Source organism: Bidens hawaiensis, unplaced genomic scaffold (genome assembly GCF_021521415.1).
Source record: "Bidens hawaiensis isolate Kalapana, Puna unplaced genomic scaffold, B.hawaiensis_p1.1 tig00001032_1, whole genome shotgun sequence".
NCBI lineage: Eukaryota > Viridiplantae > Streptophyta > Magnoliopsida > Asterales > Asteraceae > Bidens > Bidens hawaiensis.
In genome coordinates this window covers 4,503,323-4,524,917 of record NW_027491060.1, presented here as the reverse complement: position 1 = coordinate 4,524,917, position 21,595 = coordinate 4,503,323, and the positions used below count along the sequence as shown (strand labels likewise).

At 35.8% G+C, this 21,595-nt stretch overlaps 2 protein-coding genes across 2 annotated transcripts; both read left to right on the top strand.

Annotated features, from left to right (window-relative positions):
• Nucleotides 1-1,329: 1,329 nt before the first annotated feature.
• On the top strand, nucleotides 1,330-20,240 carry LOC143555598 (E3 ubiquitin-protein ligase RSL1-like). The gene is made up of 4 exons (XM_077045123.1): nucleotides 1,330-1,340; nucleotides 18,652-18,760; nucleotides 18,953-19,703; nucleotides 19,790-20,240. The coding sequence occupies exons 2-4, from the start codon at nucleotides 18,652-18,654 to the stop codon at nucleotides 19,872-19,874; spliced, it is 945 nt and encodes a 314-aa protein (XP_076901238.1). The 5' UTR covers nucleotides 1,330-1,340; the 3' UTR covers nucleotides 19,875-20,240.
• LOC143555811 (E3 ubiquitin-protein ligase RSL1-like) lies at nucleotides 2,393-3,732 on the top strand. The gene is made up of 3 exons (XM_077045303.1): nucleotides 2,393-2,425; nucleotides 2,667-3,469; nucleotides 3,548-3,732. The coding sequence occupies exons 1-3, from the start codon at nucleotides 2,393-2,395 to the stop codon at nucleotides 3,621-3,623; spliced, it is 912 nt and encodes a 303-aa protein (XP_076901418.1). The 3' UTR covers nucleotides 3,624-3,732.
• Nucleotides 20,241-21,595: the final 1,355 nt, after the last annotated feature.

Below are 21,595 nucleotides of genomic sequence, written 5' to 3'. Positions count from 1 at the left end.
AGGCCATACCCGCAGGGGAGGCTCGGAGGGTGTGCGAGCCGCACCATCGGCCGTGGCACATAAGTTTCAGGGACACAAACTTTTTTTTTTATACATATTACCATATATATGTTTTTTGGTGTTAAAAATAAGGTTATTTGCAATAATTTATGAGATAATTACATGCTTAGAATGGTTTCTGCTTATAATAAATTGGTCAATGAAAGTTTTATCCACATACGCTAGCGAATACAAAATTTTCGTTAAAGCCTACGGGCCTTTTTTTTATTTTGGCTCAGTCGAGGTATTTAAATTCTCAGAGGCGGCCCTGCATACCCGATACATACTAAAGTGGTGTAAGTTCGTATCGTGTATTCGTATATCGTGTCTAAATTGCCAGCCATAGATCTATGAAACTATTTTCAATGATCTCTTACATACTATATATCATGCAAACCAACAACACTACATGTGTCAAGTGGAAAATCCTAACCAACATATTCCATGATAACCAAGTCACATGGGCTCTACAACTCACCAGCAAACTCTCCAACACAAGCCTAGAAATTCTCAACGATTCCGTCTATTGCCAAGAACTCGTAGTGGTTCCAAATCTCCGAGGCTCTCTTGGTTTTGATGAGACATTTTCATTAGTTGCCATTGATACTTGAGGTGGAGAAGTAGAGAGGTTTGAGAGCTTTTGCGTTTAAAAGAGTGTTTGAGAGATGTAAAAATGGTGTAATCAAACCTAAACATCCAATACCTATTTATACTAAATTGTGGGTTGTAAAATGGTCCAAAAATGGTCACAAACTGCTGTATAACCATTAGAAAACGGTCCAAAACCGTAAATATTATTTTTAATTTAAAAACCAATTTCGAACCTCTACCCAAATCAATTTCAACGGTTCTCAGTTATCCACACTTTAAACCACTTCCTATATAAATGGTGGGTTGACTAGGAATAAATTCGGTCCAAACCAGTTCAGGATTTTTAACCGGGTTTATACAACTCTAGTTGAGATCCCCTTGTGATGAGAGCCCATGATAACCTAATTAGTGGACTCCAAAAGACAAGAGAAAAAATGGTAATGTATCTCATTAATTTTGATTTGACTTTCTTTATTTGTTCTTAAATTAACGTGACAGTCTTGATTTGATTTTCAAATAATATATATCCTGAGTTGTCATAGGTTCATTTTATCGATAAGTTGGTTATTAACTTTCTGTATTTTGAAATTTAACAAGATCTATAAAATTTAAAATGACGATTGATTGACATAAAAACCCTATTTTTCTGTCGATCATCAAGCATCAGTTTCTGGTAAAAACCGATTTCTTGTAAGCCTCATCGCATTCAGGTTAGCAATCGTTAGGGTTCTTCTTCACTGGCAATGAGTAGTAATTATCAATAGGGTTCTTCTTCACTAATTCTTCATTGATGTATATATCATCATCAAGTCATTTCTTGATGTATCATCATGCAAACCCTCGTGTATCTTCATGTATCATTTATAAGTTTCGGACTGTCCATCATGTTTGTGTGTATAATTCTATAGCAGTAGTATGTGTAATATATTGATGTAATCATTCTGAAAATCATCTTCCGTATGTGTGTATAGTTCTATAACAGTTGCTTCTTGTGTGTGTATTAAACATGCTTTAAATCATTGATATTGAAAATCATTGATGATATATTCTGTGACAGTTGGTTCCATCTTGTTTTATGTTAGAAATGAAAATCAATTTGGTTTGCTAATATCAAATGTTCATCATGTATGTATGTATGTATAATTCTATTGCAGTATTTGTAATATAAAAGCTTCACATATAGATCTTCATTCGTAATTCTTCATGCATATTATCTTGTTTTTCATATATCATTAGTTACGTGTTTTCGATTAAGGATATCCTTCATCAAAGCCTTCAGTAAATGTGTGTATATCCAAAGTAGGTTCCTAGCTTGTTGCGTTATGTTTGAATTGAGAATCAAGTTGGTTTGCTAATTTAGTTGTTTAGGTTGATGTGTGATGTTGAACGTTGTCACCGTTTCATCTTCAAAAAAATATAGTGTACTATAGTGTTTTCATTTTGTTATGTTAGTTCAAGTTGCTATATAAAAATTTAATTATTTGCTGTAGATGGGTTCATAGAAAGCACGACAAACACGAAGTAGCAAAAATGACAGGGGAAGCGAACCCATAAACGAAAAAAAACCGGCCAAGAATAATAGGTCAAGCAAGCCCATAATCGAAAAAAAACTCGTGAAACAAGAAGCCAAGAAAAGAAAGAACGCTTCTGTTGTTTCGGAGCATTTTGAGGAGTTCAATGTTGAGGAGCGTAAAAAAGTCAAGAGTGAGTTGTGCGCAGACTCTAATGTTAACGACACATCCTAATTAGGTAAGCATATTCTATGTGTTGTGAGATTAATCCTGAAATTAGCAAGGTTAAAGTACCATGGTTATGAAAGAAAATGTGATAATAAGTCCTTTGTCCTAGTTTTAATTATACAATCAAGGTGGACAGTTGCTCATGATATACTTGCCTATTATTTGGTTAAAAACAAACAAAGATTGTCTTTTACAACTGGAAATATCATAAGAGAATAATCAACTTTAACAAGATATTTAGCCATAAGGGTGAGAATATGCAAGATGCATTTATAAATGTAAACCAGATGACTAAAGGATATTGCTGTTAATTCAAGCTCTAATATTATATATCATTTATACTTCTCAGCTCTTCGAGACGTTGATGAAATCGTTCCTATTTCTGATGAGAAATACGCGGAAGAACTGCAACTTCAGGAGGCGTTGAAATTCAGCTCAGCATCAGTAACCCCTTCTCCATCTTCACCAAATCAAAAAGCATCATCTCCATCTTCATCATCATTGAAGAAGCCTTTGACGACATTGCCTGTAGCAATTAAGCCACCACGGTATAGCTTCTGTGCCATATGCATGGACACAAAGACGGTGTCTGAGATGTTTGAAAACACCAACGTTTGTCGTCATTTGTACTGCCAAGACTGCATCTGTGGACACGTGGCAGCCAAAATCAAGGAGAATGTAACCAAGGTTAAATGTCCTGACACAAGTTGTAAAGGGCTGATAGGACCTGAAGTATGTAGATCCATTGTTCCAAAACAAGTGTTGGAAAGATGGGAGAATATATTGTGTGAAGCTTTGATTAACGAGTCACATAAGTTTTATTGTCCGTTTAAAGATTGTTCAGTAATGTTGGTGGATGATGGAGGGGTCACAATTACGTCGTCCGAATGCCCTAATTGCCACCGGCTATTTTGTGCGCGGTGTAAGGTTGCATGGCATTGTGGGATCAGTTGTGTCGAGTATCAGAGTTTGAAGAAGGGCGAGAAAAGTCCGAATGATATTTTGATAACGAATCTTGCAAAGGAAAAGCGATGGATGAAGTGCCCAAATTGCAGGCTTTTTGTGGAAAAAACTTCTGGTTGTAATCACATTTCTTGCAGGTAAATTAATTGGCTTATGCATGACTTCTGTCCATAAATAATTAAGTGATTGATGATGAATTTTGTTTTTTGTTGTAGGTGTGGGCATCAGTTTTGTTACCGGTGTGGAAAGCCTGATAATGGACAGAGTCATATTTGTACATCAGTAATTTGATTATTTGTTTGTGGTAGTAGACGTCTAGACGATGTCATGCATGTGTCTCACTCTTGAATTTGTTTTTTCTTAATTTGTTACAATATGAAGGGCGGTAAACAAACCGAACGGTTGGGGGAAAGTGTGTTTATGTTCCTTCGTTTAGTAATGAACAAACATGAATGATGAATTTCATTATATTAAACATGAACAAAAGTTATGCTCGTTCAATTGTGTTCGTGAACATTCAATAAGGTGTTGGTTAACATTTGTTTATGTTCGCTAATGTTTATGTGTTTATGACTTTATGACTTTATGACTTTATGACTTCGAGTAAAGTGCCATTTTCGTCTTTATGGTTTGACAAATAATGCAAATTTAGTCCAAAAAGTTTATTTTTTGCATATGGGCCCTCCACGTTTCTCAGTTCCTGTCAATTACATCCAAATCACTAACCCCGTTAAATTTTATCGTTAAGTCAGGGATAGACATGTATTTTCACTCTTTCTTTATTATAATACTTATTTCAATGAACTGCGGTTTTCGTCCCCCTGGTTTGTCAAAATCTGCAGTTTTAGTCAAGTGGTTTCAAATTTGCAATTTTCTTTCCTGTGGTTTTATTTCACTTGCAATTAAACCTGAATTTCCTAATCTCGTTAAATATGGTCGTTAACCCATTTGTGTTCCCTCATGTGACGATCAGTTTTGTCGTTTTTCTTCTCAAATAAACCTCATTCCTAATTCGCAACCCCCCTCATGTGAAGGGTTGGGGTGTATTTGGGAAAAAGGGAACAAAACTGCCCCACACGTGAAGGGCACACTGATGGGTTTAACGACCAGACTTAACAATTTTAGGGAATTCGAGTTTAATTGCAAGTGAAATAAAACCATAGCGAAGAAAATTGCAAATTTGAAACTACTGGACTAAAACTGCAGATTTGGACGAACCAGAGGGACGAAAACCGCAGTTCACTGAAATAAGTATTATAATAAAGAAAGAGTGAAAAGACATGTATACCCTGACTTAACGATAAAATTTAACGGGGTTAGTGATTTGGATGTAATTGGCAAGAACTGGGAAACGTAGAGGGTTCATATGCAAAAAATAAACTTTTTAGACTAAAACCATTCTCAGTTAGCAAAATCAAATAAAACATTGTTTATGCTAATTTGTGTTTGTGAACCGTTCACAAACAAGTTAATTTCCTTAATTAACGAACACAAACAAGATTTCTCTCCGATTTGGTGTCATGAACCGTTCGTTTGTCCCATAAAATCTAACGGATGAAGATGAACAAAACCTTGTCTGGTTCATTTCGGTTCTGTTAAGTTTGCTTACAACACTAAGTCAATATCTCTGGGTCATTGTTAAATTCTCGATTATGTCATTTTTCTTTTACAGTTTTCCGAAAATGGTTTTAAATTCTTTTTTTTGTTAAACATACAACAAGAGTGTTTATAAATATAATCATACATATTTATTTCAAACACCACTGCGATTCAAAGCAATAATATCATACATTCAAACAGTCAAATGAAAAGTGGTAATAAGTTTGCAATAACATCAGATGATAAGAAGGTAACTCCATAAAACCAATACAGGTTAATCGAAGTTACAAAGTTTGATCCATGCAGTAAAACATAACAGGGCTCATCAAATCTCGATTCTTCTTTTGGTGATAGAAAACTTGAAAGGTAAATGTTACATATATAAAACATTATGCATTATTAGTTTAGCGAAAACACCATGGTTTATAAAATAATAATTTTTTTCTTACATCTCAAAAGTTGTTTTTGAGGAATTTGTTCATATGATTATGAATATGCTTAACTTTGCATTGAATAATTATTCGGTACGGAAGTTATGATCAATATATAATCTTGGAATCTGAATAGAATACGAAACAGTAACCTGTTGATATCCCATAACGTCTATATATTTGAATTAACTATCTATCCAATATGCATTTATAATTACTTGTAGAGCAGATCGATACACATTCCATGGCTGTCAATTCAACCTCTGATCTTTACTTCATTGTATATGATTTATACTTCTCGGCTCTTCACGACGACGATGAAATATTTCCTATTTCCGATGAGAAATATGCAGAACAACTCCAACTGCAAGAAGCATTAATATCCAGCTCAGCATCACTTATAATCCATTCCCAATCTTCTTCTTCATCATCATCATCAAAGCAGCCATTAATGACATCTGAAGCAAGTAAGTCACCGCGGTATAGCTTCTGTGCCATTTGCATGGACACAAAGACAGCTTCTGAGATGTTTGAAAACATCAACGTTTGTCGACATTTGTACTGCCTAGACTGCATTCTTGGACATGTGGTGTTAAATTGGCAAGCAAATATCAAGAACCAAAACACATTGATCGTTGAACAACTTTGTTCGACTCTTTCTTATTAAGACAGAAAGATTACATACATAAAACAAAGAAACAACTAAATGGGTTTATATAATACCCCAAGTCCTAATCCTTTTCAAACACATCTACCGACTCAAATTTCAAATTAAACATTATCTTTATTTTAAACAATAAAATAAAACTAATTAAACAAACTTAACCATTGAGCATTAGATCTCCTCCAAACCACCCCTTCGAGATCAACCGAACCGCCCTTTGATGTTGTAATTTTTATCACTCCCTCAACATCAACTTCCAATTTTACTTTCCTGCAGAACTCGATTAACTTTGGTCCCGGTAAACTTTTAGTAAACATGTCCGCTACTTGATCTTGAGTATTAAGATACTCCATGTTCACTTCTTTTTGCAACACTTTCTCTCACACAAAGTGGTAAATGAACCTCGATGTGTTTCGTTCTCGCGTGAAAGGTTGGATTCTCAGCCAGTTTAATTGAAGACATGTTATCACACAATAAATTTACTTCGTCACTCTCCAACTCTTGGTTAAGATTCTTCATTAATAATCTTAGCCACACCAATTCTTGAGTAGCCATTGCGGCTGCTCGATACTCCGCTTCGGTAGTCGATAATGACACCGTCGGTTGCCGTTTACTGCACCAAACTATAGCACTTCCACCCAACGTAAACACATAGCCGGTTGTTGATCTCCTTGTATCTAGATCCCCGGCGTAATCCGCGTCACAATACCCAACAAGTTCTAGCTTCGAGTGTTTCTTAAAACTAATACCATAATTATGTTGTTTTTACATACCTCAAAACTCGTCGCGCGGCTTCTATGTGTGCCTTTCTAGGATTCTGCATATACCGACTTAAAACACCAACTGCAAAAGCTAGATCCGGCCTTGTCAAGGTAAGATAAATCAAGCTTCCAACTATTTTTCGGTACATGGTAGCATCTTTTAGTTCACTGCCCTTATCTGCACACAATTTAATATTGGTATCCAGGGGAGTACTTGATGGTTTGCAATCAATCATTCCAAACTTGACTAGCAAGTCATAGCAGTAACGTTTTTGGCTGAGAACAAATTCATTTGTCTTGTACTCAATTTCCAAACCAAGAAAGTGGCTTAGTTTACCAAGATTTTTCATATTAAATCGAGTACACAAATTTCCTTTCAACTGATTTATTATATCTTCATCATCTCCGGTTATAATTAAATCGTCGACATACACGAGGACGACAACGACTTTGGTTCCAGTTGGCTTAACAAATAGACTCGCATCAGCAGATGTCATCTCAAAACCATTATGAACAAGAAACTCGCTTATTTTTCCGAACCACGCCCTTGGCGACTGCTTTAACCCGTATAGAGCCTTCTTTAGTTTACACACGTAGTTTGGATGTTCTTTGCTCTCGAACCCTCTTGGTTGTTCCATGTGATCACATGGTCCAAATCACCGTACAAGAAGGCGTTACTAACATCCATTTGCCATAGGTTCCAAGATTTACATGCTGCTATGGCAAGAATTACTCGCACTGTGCTTAACTTTGCTACCGGGCTAAAGCTATCATCATAGTCGATTCCGACTTGTTGCAAGAAACCGCGAGCGACTAGCCTCGCTTTGAACCGATCAACAGTCCCATCCGCTTTTCTCTTAAGTTTAAATGCCCACTTATTTGTAACAGCCCTCACTTCATTCGGTCTTGGGACAAGTTCCCAGGTTTTGTTTTGGTATAAGGCTTTCATCTCGTCTTCCATAGCTCGAACCCAGTTTTCATCTTGACTTGCTTCCTCATACGTGTCTGGTTCTAAGTTATTGTCTTCAACAATTGCAACGTTTGCAGCATACTTTGGGTTCGGCCTTCTATCTCGTGTAGATCTTCTTTGTTCAGCATTATTATTCGGTTCTGGTTGGTGAATTCCGGTCTGCCATGACGTTTGATTTGAGTTCATTTGTGGTTCAACCTCAGTTTCTGGTTCCTTTTCCTCATCAAAACCCAACTGCACTTTTGTAGTCTCGAGATCTTCAAGGAGTTGTTTTGAGTCGGGTAAACTTTTCTTTTCATTCGACCACCAAGAGGAATATCGAACACCACGTGTCTCGATACATGGCACTTCCCGGTTGTCGGGTCACAACACCGCCAACCCTTTTTCTCTTGGTCATACCCTAGAAAGATGCAACGTATTGCTTTCTTTTCCATCTTGGTTCGGAGTTGGTTCGGTATAAACACGTAACAAACACATCCGAACACCTTTAGGTGACCAACATTCGGTTTCACATTGAAAAGCTTCTCGTATGGAGACACAAATTCTTGTTTTTGTTGGGGTAGTCGGTTAATTAAATACAAAGCTGTATTCATCCCTTCCGCCCAGAACCTAGCGGGTACGTTTTTATCATGCATAATACTTCGACACGTTTTAGCTAAGTGTCGGTTCTTTCGTTCTGATACACCGTTATGTTGAGGTGTATTAGAACATGTAAGTTGTCTTCTAATTTTGTGTTCTTTCAAGAACTGTGCAAACTCGTGAGCTAGATACTCTCCTCCGTTATCTGACCTAAGACACTTCACGCTTTGCCCGGTAATCATCTCAGCATTCGTTTTGAAAATTTTAAATTTTTCGAATGCTTGGCTTTTCTCCTTCATAAAATCAACCCAAACAAAACGTGAATAATCATCAATAAAGGTTATCATAAACCGCAAACCTGTATTTGAGGGTTGTTTTACAGGACCAAAAACATCTGAATGTATTAACTCCAACGGTTCGTTAGACTTAAATTTAGAATCTTCAAATGGTTGTTCTTTAGCCTTCCCATATTGGCATCCGGCACAAACGATTTCTTTATTTACTTCCAGTTGTGGTAGATTGATTGCAAGCTGTTTCTTCATCATAATATCAAGTTTATCATAACCCACATGACCTAGCCGATTATGCCACAAATCGGCGTTCTGGGTTTTGTTAGTTCGTTCCACATATGCCGCTTCAGCCGACAATACATATACCGTATCTGTTGGTTTTCCTCGAATTACCGGTGTCGATTTTGTTTCAAACTTATCGAATATTTGAACATCATTCGGGCCGAACAACACATACTTTCCGGCAGCGGTGACCTGCGGTACCGAGAACAAATTCTTTTTCATACCGGGTACATGAAACACGTCTTCCATGATAAACTCACTTTGATCGTTTCTTGTGGGAAACTTCACAGTCCCCACATGTGAAATTTGGTGTCGAGTCATCGGCAATTACAACCACACGACTTCCCTTATGGTTCGAACAACCGGAGTCCACAACCCACTCCTCGAAATCACCACGTTTTGATTCGGTTGTTGCCGACAAGGCGCACTCTTCCTGAACTTCAGCAATTCGGGCCTCAACATCCCACGTTTCATCTTCCCTTGCCTCGGCTACATTCCCTTCTTCTTTGGGTTGGCGACAATCCTTCGCCATGTGACCTGTACGACCGCAATTATGACACTCAAAAGGGAACCGTTTGTTAAACTTCCACTTCTTACCACTCGCTTCCTCGCCTCTTGGGTTATCTCGGACATCCCGGTTATCTCGGTTCTTCTTGTAATCTTGTTTCTTCCAATATTTCCCCTGGGTTTTAAAACCGCCTTTGTTGTATCGCCCCTTCTTGGATTTCTTGGCATATAGAGCCTTTTCTTCATCGGCTTTGATTGTGACAGTACTTAACTGTTTAGACAAAGCTTCTTGACCAGCAAGAAGGTTCTCGAGTTCGGTTAACGATGGCGGGGCTAGCCACCCTTGTACAGCCGCCACAAAACTTTGAAATTCCGGCCTTAGCCCGTGAATGATTATTCGCTTCATTCTGGCATCACCGATTCGGGCCTACGGATCTCCTCTCTCTCTGCACAATGTTTTCACTTTGTGAAAGTATTGCGGTATACCGAGTTCTTTTTGACTTACCGATAAAAGCTCGTTTTCTAGCAACTGGAGCTTCGTGTCGTTTCTTTTGGAGAATAATGACGCGAGTGTATCCCAAGCTTGTTTGGGGGTCGCAAGGTCCCGGATATGATCGAGCAGTTCCTCCTCGATCGTTGTTTTGAGAAGGAACATAGCCCGACCTACCTTAACCCGCCACTTGTGAATGGCACCGTTGGTGTCGATTCTTGGCTCATTTACGTCTGTCCCGTTTGTGACTTCCCAAAGGTCTTGTCCCTGCATATAGGACATCATGCACGTAGACCAGACATTATAATTCTGGTTGTTCAGTTTCTTTACTCCACCAATTAATTGCATCTCTGCCATCTCGTTCGGTTACTTTCTACGATCGGAAATCTTTTGCCTTCGACCGGGATCAATCTGCGAACAAGATGGGAGTACTACGAGAACCGAGTCTTGATCGACAAGGCTCTGATACCACTTGTTAAATTGGCAAGCAAATATCAAGAACCAAAACACACCGATCGTTGAACAACTTTGTTCGAGTCTTTCTTATTAAGAAGAAAAGGACAGAAAGATTACATACATAAAACAAAGAAACAACTAAATGGGTTTATATAATACCCCAAGTCCTAATCCTTTTCAAACACATCTACCGACTCAAATTTCAAATTAAACATTATCTTTATTTTAAACAATAAAATAAAACTAATTAAACAAACTTAACCATTGAGTATTAGATCTCCTCCAAACCACCCCTTTGAGATCAACCGAACCGCCCTTTGATGTTGTAAATTTTATCACGTGGCAGCTAAAATCAAGGAGAATGTAACCAAGGTTAAATGTCCTGACCCGAATTGTGAAGGAGTTATAGGACCTGAAGCATGTAAAACCATTGTTCCTAAAGAAGTGTTGGAAAGATGGGAGAATATTTTGTGTGAAGCTTTGATTAATGAGTCTCATAAGTTTTATTGTCCGTTTAATGATTGTTCGGCAATGCTGGTGGATGATGGTGGAGAAGCGATCACGTCGTCCAAATGTCCTAGTTGCAACCGGCTGTTTTGTGCACAATGTAAGGTTGCGTGGCATTGTGGGATGAATTTTGTGGAGTATCAGAGTTTGAAGAAGGGCGAGAAAAGCCCGAATGATATTTTGTTTATGGATCTTGCAAAGAACAAAAAATGGATGAAGTGCTCACAGTGCAAGCATTTTGTGGAAAAAACTAGTGGTTGTCACCATATATCTTGCAGGTATTGGTTGGTTTGTGTTTTAATTTGATACATTATTATTTTTGTGCATAATTAAAGTGTTTGATGAGTTTTGCTGTTTTGTTGTAGGTGTGGGTATCATTTTTGTTACCAGTGTGGAGAACCTTATGTTGAAGGACGTCATATGTGTCCATGATTTCTAGTATTTGTTTGTGCCGGTAGATGTTGGTGTTCTATGTCCTACTTTAAGTTTGTGAAGATTTGTTTGTCACACAATAATACCTCAGGCGCATTGTTAAGTTTGATTACTTGTCATTTCCTTTTCCAAATGATATAACTAGATGGTGCTTGTTATTTTCTCTATCGACTTCTAATTTATATTTTTCGTCTCTCTTCTATTAACCAACTCTCTCTTCTATTAAATAATAATGATTTAAATGACTAAATATCTAAAATTTATTCTCATCAAAAACTTGTATAAATCTTAGCTTGATTTGAATTTTTAAGTAGGCTTATTGGATTTTAATAATTCAATTAAAGGTTACGAACTGATAATAATCCAAATTGAATTTTTTTGGGCTTTTTATAAGAAAGATAATACGAGTTGATAGATATAAAACTTAGTTTTACATCAATCGACACTACTAGAAAACTGGGGTGTTTCCTACGCCACTTTCCGTCGGAAACGCGTAGGAAAGAGTGTTTACCTACGTATTTCCGACGGAACCATGCAGTAGGAATTGACCTCGTCGGAAAACCTTTGTTACGCTTTTCCTACCAATTTTCCTATGTGTTTCCTGCAAAAAAATTCCGTCACAAATTTCCTACGCATTTCCAACAAAATTTTGTTTTAAAATTTTTAGGCTTCTTACATAATTCCGACGGATCCTCTTTTTTTGTTTTTTATTTACCTACGCATCTCCAACGAAATCAGTTTTTTTATTACTTTTTTCCTACGCATTTCCAACAAAACTCTATTTTTTTCCAACATATTTATAATACATTTTTGAAAAAGATTATAAAAAATCAATTTTAGCCTGCTAAAAACTCACAATATAAATATTTCAAAACATAACTTTATAAATGTAACCAAACACATTAACATAAATTCAAAACGGGTTTACATTACCAAACATGCACTAGTAAGTTATAAATCCAAAATATTGCAAACTACAACTAATTACTACCGACCTTAAACTTTCTCATAAACTCATCAAATTGTTTTTGCCTCCTTTCTTCTTTTTCCTTAAGTTCTTTTTCCATTTGTTCCATTCGTTGCTCTCGTTGTTGTACTCGTTCTTCCAACTCGTTTCTTGACTTCCTTTCATTTTCTAGTTCTTTTTCCATTTCTGTTCTAACTTTTTGAACCTAAAATTATTAAAATATTAGTATCATAACTTGTAAAGGTAACATGTGAATAAATCAAACCCAAAAACATTGGTTTATCATGGTTAATTGGAGTGTTCATGTTCCGGTTTGTCATTTTCCAGATCAAACATTTGGTAACATTTTTTTCTTAATAACTAATATCAAACCATTGAAACCTTAATGCCAAACTAAACCGAACATGTTGTATCCATAGTGCAATACTTTGATTACTGAAGTAAATATCATTGTTTTTAAAACCGGACTGGACCGGCCAGTCCTGCGGTTCAACCGGGAATCGACACCTTAGCTGGTCCGAGTTGTGAAAAAGAACCGGTTGACAAATTAATTATGAGAATGTAACTATTTATATATTATTATAGATATATACTCATATGTAAACTAATGATAAATAAATATAATATATATAAACAAGAAAAACTTAATGTGAAAAAATGTAATTTAGTAATACTGGACTATTAATAAGTTTATAATTTGATTATAGTATTTTAGTTTTCTTACTTTCCCTAAACATGATGATTATTTTATTATATTTTACATGTATATTTCTAAATAATTAATAGTGTTATCCGGTTCTTAATCCGAGCCAACCGGTCCGACCAGTGAACCAGTAGCGTGTCCGGTTCGATGTCCATTCTAGTTATGAAAACATTAGTAAATATGAAGTAAATAATACCTCCTCTTGAGACGTTAGGGCACCAATATATGATGCAGATATGGAAGTTGTAGACGGTGTCCCAGTTACCAAGAAATGAGGATCCGCTGATCCTATCCCTAATATCCGACCCCTGCTACCTCTTGCCGCTCTCGCCCACACATCATAATCATCCGGATGCTCATTGAGATCTGGTCCGTGCAACTTGATCATTTCAGTCTTGTATTCTATCTACATTTTAACAAAACAAAGTGATTGTTGTTGTACAAGTTGATAGTAGGCTAAACATGATGGACCTGAACCAGAACCGACCAGATTATATATTACACCTATAAAATAAGTATGCAATTTTCATTCAGATTTTCAGCTATAAACTGAACCAACCCGATTATGTGTATACCACATGTACCGAAAATTATAGTGTTGGCAGATTTTATGTTTACCAGATCAAGCAAAATGAAATTCGAAACGGTCTTTTTTATTTGCTCGCCCCTAGTTGATATGTTATACCTAATTATAAAAAAACGAAAAATGTTAAAGATAACTTACAAATGCACGTTCTGGCTTTTCGGTACAAAACTCAAATCCCACAGAGCTATTAATTTCGAGCTCTCCCGCCCAATACTTTTTTTTCCTTTAATTTATGGTGCGGTACGGGTACATGTACTTTCGGGTACGGTACTTGCTTTGGTAACACTTTGTTCTTTTTTTTATGAAAATCTCCACTAAACATGGTATCGGTACCGTATAGTTCCGACAAACAATTATCCATAATACCACAACCAAAACCGTTATAACACAACCAAAACGTAATACTAAAACTAAAAATGAAATAAACCATAATATAAAAGTCGTTCATAATCATTGATCCTATCTTTTATATTGGTGTTAGAGCGTAAGATTATATCCAAACTTTTTTAGTAATATTTACCTATATGGGCCTGTTTAATGTGTTATCAGGACACCCAAACCAATCCTGTTGTAAATAACCGGGTCTTATATATTCGGGTCTTGCCATGTTCATGTAAGGAGCAGATGGATCACACTCGGACTCGACTAGGCTTGTTTGCACCCCTAGCATTTAGGATCAGGGTATTGAGCTCGATTAGTGAAGTTCATATTGGTTTTTAATATGCATATTTTAGGCTGTGATGATTTTTTAGCATAAAGTTTAGGATTGTCTATTCAAGTTTGTACTAGTTTTGAAATTAGAATTAGAAGTAAATTATTCTTTTCGCTAAATTTAAATTGAATCAATTCAAGTTCTATTTGAATTACAAACTTGAATCAAAATTAATTTCAAATTGAATGTTTAAATTTGAAGTGAATTTGTCAAACCTAATTTTGAATTCTAATATAAATGACAAGTTGAATTGACCAGGCAAAAGTAAACGAAAGTTTCACTCAGCACTTACTTGTTTTTAAAACCGGTCTCACCTAAACCGACCCAAATAGCCAGTTTCAGGACTGGTTCCCATAAGATCTACCAAACCGATTTTAAAACCGAACCAGTTTGAGAAAAACCGGTTAAACTGAACCGGACCGAACCGATATGACCAAGTCGGCCTATCTTGCTTCTAAACCGGTGTGGGTCAAAACCGGTTTTGACTAGTCGTTGACTAAATCGGTTCGGTTTAAAACCGGGTCGGTTTGGGTTTAAAACCAGGTTGTACACCTCTAATATGTATGTGTTCACTTGTTACGCTATCTCAATGGACTTGACAATGTTAATATGCGTAAGCCATAACACTTTTGGGTTTGAAGGTTGTGATCATGAACCCTCATGTGAGATACAATTTCATTAAACAGATAGTATGAGTTGAAGATGATGATGATGAGCATAAGCTCATCTGAGGCCTTCCTTAATTTGCTATACGGGCTCATTTGTTTGTTTGAGGCTAATATGTATAAAGTCCAACATTTTATGGTGTTAGAGCATAACATAATAAGCTTGACTTTATATAAACATCGATCTTATTGGAAAATCATATTTAACTCGATGATGATGAGCTAACCCCTCATCTGAGATGTGGTCGAAACAACCCTTTACAATTGTTATAATTTACTCTACACTCAACTTTTGAGAAAACGTTTGGAGGTTGTTAAACTTATGGCTGTAACACGCAATTATATTTGTCATTAGCATTTACATTACAGACACAAACCCGATGCGCGGGTTATAAAACCTAAACAAACATTAAAATTCATATTTAGTAGGGAACGTGTACTGAAGACTTTTATAATTGTTTAATAAATAAAAAACAGATCTGTAGGAAATGTGTCAGAAACACCGACGGAATTCCGACGGAAATGTAAGATGGCTATTTATAAAAAACAACATTGTTAATATGCATAAATATTTTTATAATATCCGTAGGAAATGTGTAGGAATCTCCGATGGAATTCCAACGGCACCATGGATGACCTTTTAAAGAACTTCATTGATCATAATTATAATAAGACTTGTAGGAAATTTGTAGGAAAATCCGACGAAACATGTTTTTTTGTCGGCATTCCGTCGGAAATTTCCTACACATTTCTTACGTAAATATTTTTGTCGCTAAGGTGTAGCAAATTTGCTGGAAAATTTTGGGTCTTCCTTTCCGTGTGAATTTTGTTGGAAATCCGTCGGAAACTTTGTTCGTAGGAAATCCGTTAGACGTTTTCGTAGGAATATTGCCTCTTTTCTAGTAGTGCGACTCGTATTCTTCTTATGATCTAACGCCCTAAAAATTTAGTTTGAAATTCGAGAAGAAAAAAATTTAACGTCATTATGTTCTTTTTTTAACGGGGAATCACTGAGAGCCAATTTTTTTTAAACTTGGGATCATCTGTGATGAGAAACTCAGTTGGGATTATTATCGACGAATATTATGATCCAATAAACATCTCTAATAAACAAATCTTTGTTGTCGTAAATTCAATTTATTGATTAGTTATTTATTATGTGTTTTAAGAACGTTTGTAGGTGCTACACCTAATATTTTAGTGAACCTTTATAAGACGGAATGTCAACAATTCATATTAATTTTAACACTCCAGGGTCATCTAAAAACACTATAAAAAAGAAAACATACCTCTATACAAGAAAACCCTTAAGCAATGTTTTGAATTTCAATCCTGAAACCAGTGTCGCTACTTTCTTAACTATTAAAAAGTTACTTTCTTAATTTCCTTAATTTACTTCCTCGCTTTCAAGATTTGACAATATCAATAAAAATTTAGAATTACGCTTGATTAGAGTATTCCCGATCCGTTCTCCTCTCTTTTCCAACGATTACACTAAAAATTACAACTTTTTTTTTCAGTTAAATAATAATTTTTTATATCTTTATCATTTCTTTATTTCTTTGTTTACAGTCATTTTAAAAAATAATATTAAAAAATTAATTGAGGGGTTAACAGCGTCTCCCAAATAGGCAAATACACGAATATATAGTAACATTTTTTCGCTACTATGCCCACCAATCATTCACAACCATTTCATATAATATTCTTATACATAACCCACTAGAGGTGTGAATGGGTTGGTTTCGGACGGTTTTTGGTTAAACCCATACCCATAACCAAATGTCATTTAACGGATTACCATAACCGATCCGTTATGGTGGTTTTGGTTAGTCGGTTTTGAAAGTTATAGCGAGTCGGTTATGGGTTGGTTGTTAACCACAACCAAAACAATGTAACCGAGCCTAAAAGTTTGGTATCAAATATTATATAATCCATAATATTAATATCAAATATTCAAAAAGAACAGCTTTATATAATCTAACAATGAAATTCAATTTAATTAAATAATAAACGTTGAACCAAAAACATCAAAATAGTAAAATCCGACTATACGTTTAGTGGAAGTTAATCTTAAATATAATGTCGGTTAAATAAATGAGTCAGTTCAGTTATGACGGTTTTGAAATTATCATTAACTAAAACGCACCCGTAACTAACGACTTTTGAAAAATTCACTAAACCGATCCGCCATTTATATCGGTTGTTGGCTAAAATTGGTTTGATTATTCGATTATACTTCATTTAATAGTTAAGTTGCTCACCCCTGAAATCCACTCACAAAGTTTCCGGAATGGATTGTGAATAGTTGTGTCTGTCAAACCCGTTCCGCTAGACCCGTGAAAGTGTATTCGGTTTGTCGGGTCGGTCCGGGTATCACCCAGCGGAGGTCTATTAAAACCCGGGAAACAGGTTTGCATAAAAACCTATACATTTTAGGAGTATATATATTATTATATTATATTGAAGTTTAATTTACATCGATCATCACTCAATTTGTCAAGCATAAGTTTGTTTGTGATTGTGATTGTGATTGTGATTCTTCTCAACCTCGATCGTCATCGCAATATTCAGGTAAGCATTAGGGCTGTTCTTCATTGGTAATCTGTAATCGATCATCATGTATCATCAAGTAGTTCCAGTATTTATAATTCTATAGCCGTATTTGTAATAATTATTCTCAAAATCGTCTGGGTATAAATAACTTAATTTGTAAAAATCGGTCAAACTGTCTGCTATGGTCAAAAGCAGTAAAAATGCCCAAAATCCGCCCTAGTCGGTCAAAATTGGATCAAATCGGTCAAGTGGAACTAGTTATTACCTCAATTCGAACCAAAATTGGGGCTTGGGTATAAAATTGGTTAACCAAAACTTGGAAGTTTGGTATAGTTTGGGAGTTTATGAAAAAGACAATAGTGTGGAGAATTATTTTTTAAGTGTAGTTGTCGGAAGACGATTAATTAGATAGGTGGCGGTGGTGAATACAAAAGACTGATATTTTAATGGATGGTGACGATATCGTCTTTCGGCATAGCCATTGTGTTCAGGTGTGTGAAGTGGGGATGTAAGATGAGAGATCTCACAAGAAGCAACATGAGATGCTAGTTTGGTATATTCGCCTCCATTATCGGAGAATAGTTGCTTAACTATAGTTTGAAAATAGTTTTCAATGAATAAAGGTGTTAAGAGAGTCGGATTTATGTTTTCATGGATAAATCGAAATGTATTTAGTGAAATGGTCAACAAATATTATGAATGGGTGCTGGGATTAGGTTTAATTAAGTTTGGGTATTTTTATTCTATAGCAATTTGAATTGAAAATTAATATGGTTTGCTAATATGGATCTGTTCATCATGTATGGATGTATGTGTAATTTTAAAGCAGTATGTGTAATAGAAAAAGAGTTTACATAATTCTACGTCATGATTCATGAATTTTCATTCATAATTCGAACTGTTCATCATGTACTTATGTGTTTTCGATTAAGGATATCCTTCATGAAAACCTTCAGTAAGTGTATGTTTATTAGGAGTAGGTTAAAAATTGTATTATGTTTGAATTGAGTAATTATATATCTTATAGGGTTTTCGATTAGGTTGACTTGTGATATTGATTATTGAATTATGCTTTCATATTAAAAATTATACTGTTTTGTTTTCATGTTAATTTAAGCTGCTATATCTAACATGCATATAGACATTTACCTATTTGTTGTAGATGGCTTTACAAGAACCACAATACATACAAATACCAAGTGACAGTGACGGCGAGAACGTGACACCACAAGCTAAGAAACATAGAAAAAGAAGGTGCAACTACGATAAGAGTGAGTTGTGTGCAGACTCTGATGTTAATACTTAATAGTACATCCTCATTACACATTTACCACGCATAAGTCATAACGGCTCATCTACTTAGTTATGAAATATTCAGTTGAATAATATCATATTTTTCTTCGTATAAAATTTTATATGGGAGACGACTGTTAATTAAACCTCTGATCTTTGTCATATTGTAGATGATCTATACGTTGTGGATCTTACCGGCGATGATGAAATCTTTCCTATTTCTGATGAGAAATATGCAGAACAACTCCAACTTCAAGAGGTATTAACATTCAGCTCAGCATCACTAATCCCTTCCCCATCTTCACCAACTCAAAACGCATCATCATCATCGAAGCAGCCATTGATATCATCGTCTGAAGCAATCAAGTGGCCTGCTTATAGCTTCTGTGCTATTTGCATGGACACAAAGACGGCGTCTGAGATGTTTGAAAATTCCAAAGTTTGTCGTCATTCGTTTTGTCAAGAATGCATACGTGGACACGTGGCAGCCAAAATCAGTGAGAATCGAGCCAGGGTTAAGTGTCCTGACCCAAGTTGCAAAGGGGTGATCGGACCTGAAGCTTGCAGATCCATTATTCCAAATGAAGTGCTAGAAAGATGGGAGAATATTCTGTGTGAATCTGTAATAATGGAATCTGATAAATTCTACTGCCCGTTTCAAGACTGTTCGGCAATGTTGGTGAGTGATGGTGGGGTGGCAGTAACGTCATCGGAATGCCCGTATTGCCACAGGTTGTTTTGTGCGCAGTGTAAGGTTGCATGGCATTGTGAGATGAACTGCAACGAGTTTCAGAGCTCGAAGAAGGGGAAGGGAAGTGAGAAATTGTTGATGGATCTTGCAAAGAAAAAAAAATGGATGAAGTGCGCAAAATGCAACTTTTATGTGGAAAGAGTTAATGGTTGTAATCACATTTCTTGCAGGTATTGGCTGGCTCTTGTTTCATGATTTTTGTGCATACCTAAGACTGATTGATGATGATGGCGACGACTTTTGTTTGTTGTTGCAGGTGTGGCTATCAATTTTGTTATCGGTGTGGAAAGCCTTCTGATCATGCAAGAGTAGGGCAGTGTTGTGGTGCAGGAGTCTATTAATTACACGACACGAAGTTAAACAGGTTTGGGTTTGATTAAAGCAGGTTTCGTGTCATATACATGTAGACACGTTTATGGCACGTTAAGATGTGTGTCTATAGACATGTTAAAACCTGCCTAACACATTTATGACAAATTTAAACCCGTTTTAATATTTAATTTTATAAAATCCTAAAATTATTAAATATCTTAAAATTCTGAAATCATCGATACTTTATATGAATCCTAGCAATCTTCCATGCTTTAACTCGATTAAACCCATTGAATAGTAGCAATCAAATTATTATCACCTAAACCTCTACTATTCGTTTAAATCCGTTGATTATGCAGCTACATCTTTTGTTTGATTCAATTTGCTATGTTTCGATTTGCAGGTTGCCATCTTCGGGTTTGCAGTTGGCATAAATTGATGGTTTTCGAAAGTCAAGTTCTTGTACATTTAAAGTGAAACTCTTGTTCTATATTGGAATGCTTTGTTTAACTTAAGATTTATAGATCGTACTTTTTGGTGAATTTTATTATATTGTCTCCAATGCTAATGGCGCCCTTAAATGCCCTATGTGTTTAGTCAATTGGCCCTTATATGCTCTTAGTGTTTAAGTCAATTGTCATATCATATCCATCATATCCTTACAAATCGTTTTGAATCTCCATTTTCACCTTCAATGATACAAACATCTTTATATATTCATACATTTTTAGCATTCACCCATTTTTTCTTTAAATTTCATCACTTACATTGAAAAAAAAATATAATTAATGGAATAAACAATTAATACAAGTAAATAAAAAAATATATAAAATTAAAAGTAAACTAGATATAAAAAACACAGAATTTGCATTACATAAAAATCAGAATAAACTAAATTTAAAGAAACAAAAATTTTAAAAATAATCACAAACTTCTCTATAAAAAATTAAAAGAAAAAAAACAAAAGGTTATAATAGCTCAATATATATGAACCGAAATACATTGGTAAGGTTGTTCTCTATGGTGGGGGCATCGAAGCCCCTCCACAGTGCCACGTAAAAAACGGAGCTTCGAAGCCCTTCTTCATAACGCTCCGCCATGATTTAAAGCCCCTTTAGCGCCATATATATGTATATATATGTGTGTGTGTAAAAGATGGAGAGAGAATGTCGCCCATTGTTGTGAAGCCCCCCCCCCTTTCTGCGCCCCCCTACGGTGTGCCGCGCCCTCGGCCCCCAAGGGCGCCCATAGCGTGGAGTCTAACAAATGAACGGTATTATCATTAAAAAACACCGAGATTTAAAAGAAACTATTGGTTTAAAAGTTGCACAATAACCCAAAAATAAGGTGTCATTGCAATATGATTGTAAGGCCCCGATCCAGGTAGCCTACTTTAGCGTCGGATTTACTCATTAACACAGTTGTAGAATCAGAGTTAATTAAAACTTTCGTGGAATAAATAAAGCTTTGATTACACGTCGCAAAACATTCCAAACTTATCTTTAAATCATAACATAAATCATTGTGTTAAAACTTCATTTCTTATATCTTTAGATGCCAGCCATTCAATCCATGCCATGTGTCATCCTCATGCTGACTCCTTTAACCTGTTTACCTGCATGCATACTAAAAGTCAGTTACGCTGAGTGAGTTCTAGTTAATCAAGCAACTTACCAAACAACCATTACATGCATTATATACGTATCAGAAAACACGTAGTCCGCTGTCTAACCTGCTCACCTTACCGCTT

What these genes read in the sequence shown, in the direction of transcription:
- LOC143555811 (XM_077045303.1), top strand. Translation starts at nt 2,393, where the DNA reads ATGTGTTGTGAGATTAATCCTGAAATTAGCAAG. An exon ending in TTAATCCTGAAATTAGCAAG is followed by an intron (nt 2,426 to 2,666) that starts GTTAAAGTACCA and finishes AGATGACTAAAG; the next exon opens with GATATTGCTGTTAATTCAAG. An exon ending in TGTAATCACATTTCTTGCAG is followed by an intron (nt 3,470 to 3,547) that starts GTAAATTAATTG and finishes TTTTTGTTGTAG; the next exon opens with GTGTGGGCATCAGTTTTGTT.
- LOC143555598 (XM_077045123.1), top strand. Translation starts at nt 18,652, where the DNA reads ATGGCTTTACAAGAACCACAATACATACAAATACCAAGTGACAGTGAC. An exon ending in AAGGTGCAACTACGATAAGA is followed by an intron (nt 18,761 to 18,952) that starts GTGAGTTGTGTG and finishes GTCATATTGTAG; the next exon opens with ATGATCTATACGTTGTGGAT. An exon ending in TGTAATCACATTTCTTGCAG is followed by an intron (nt 19,704 to 19,789) that starts GTATTGGCTGGC and finishes TTGTTGTTGCAG; the next exon opens with GTGTGGCTATCAATTTTGTT.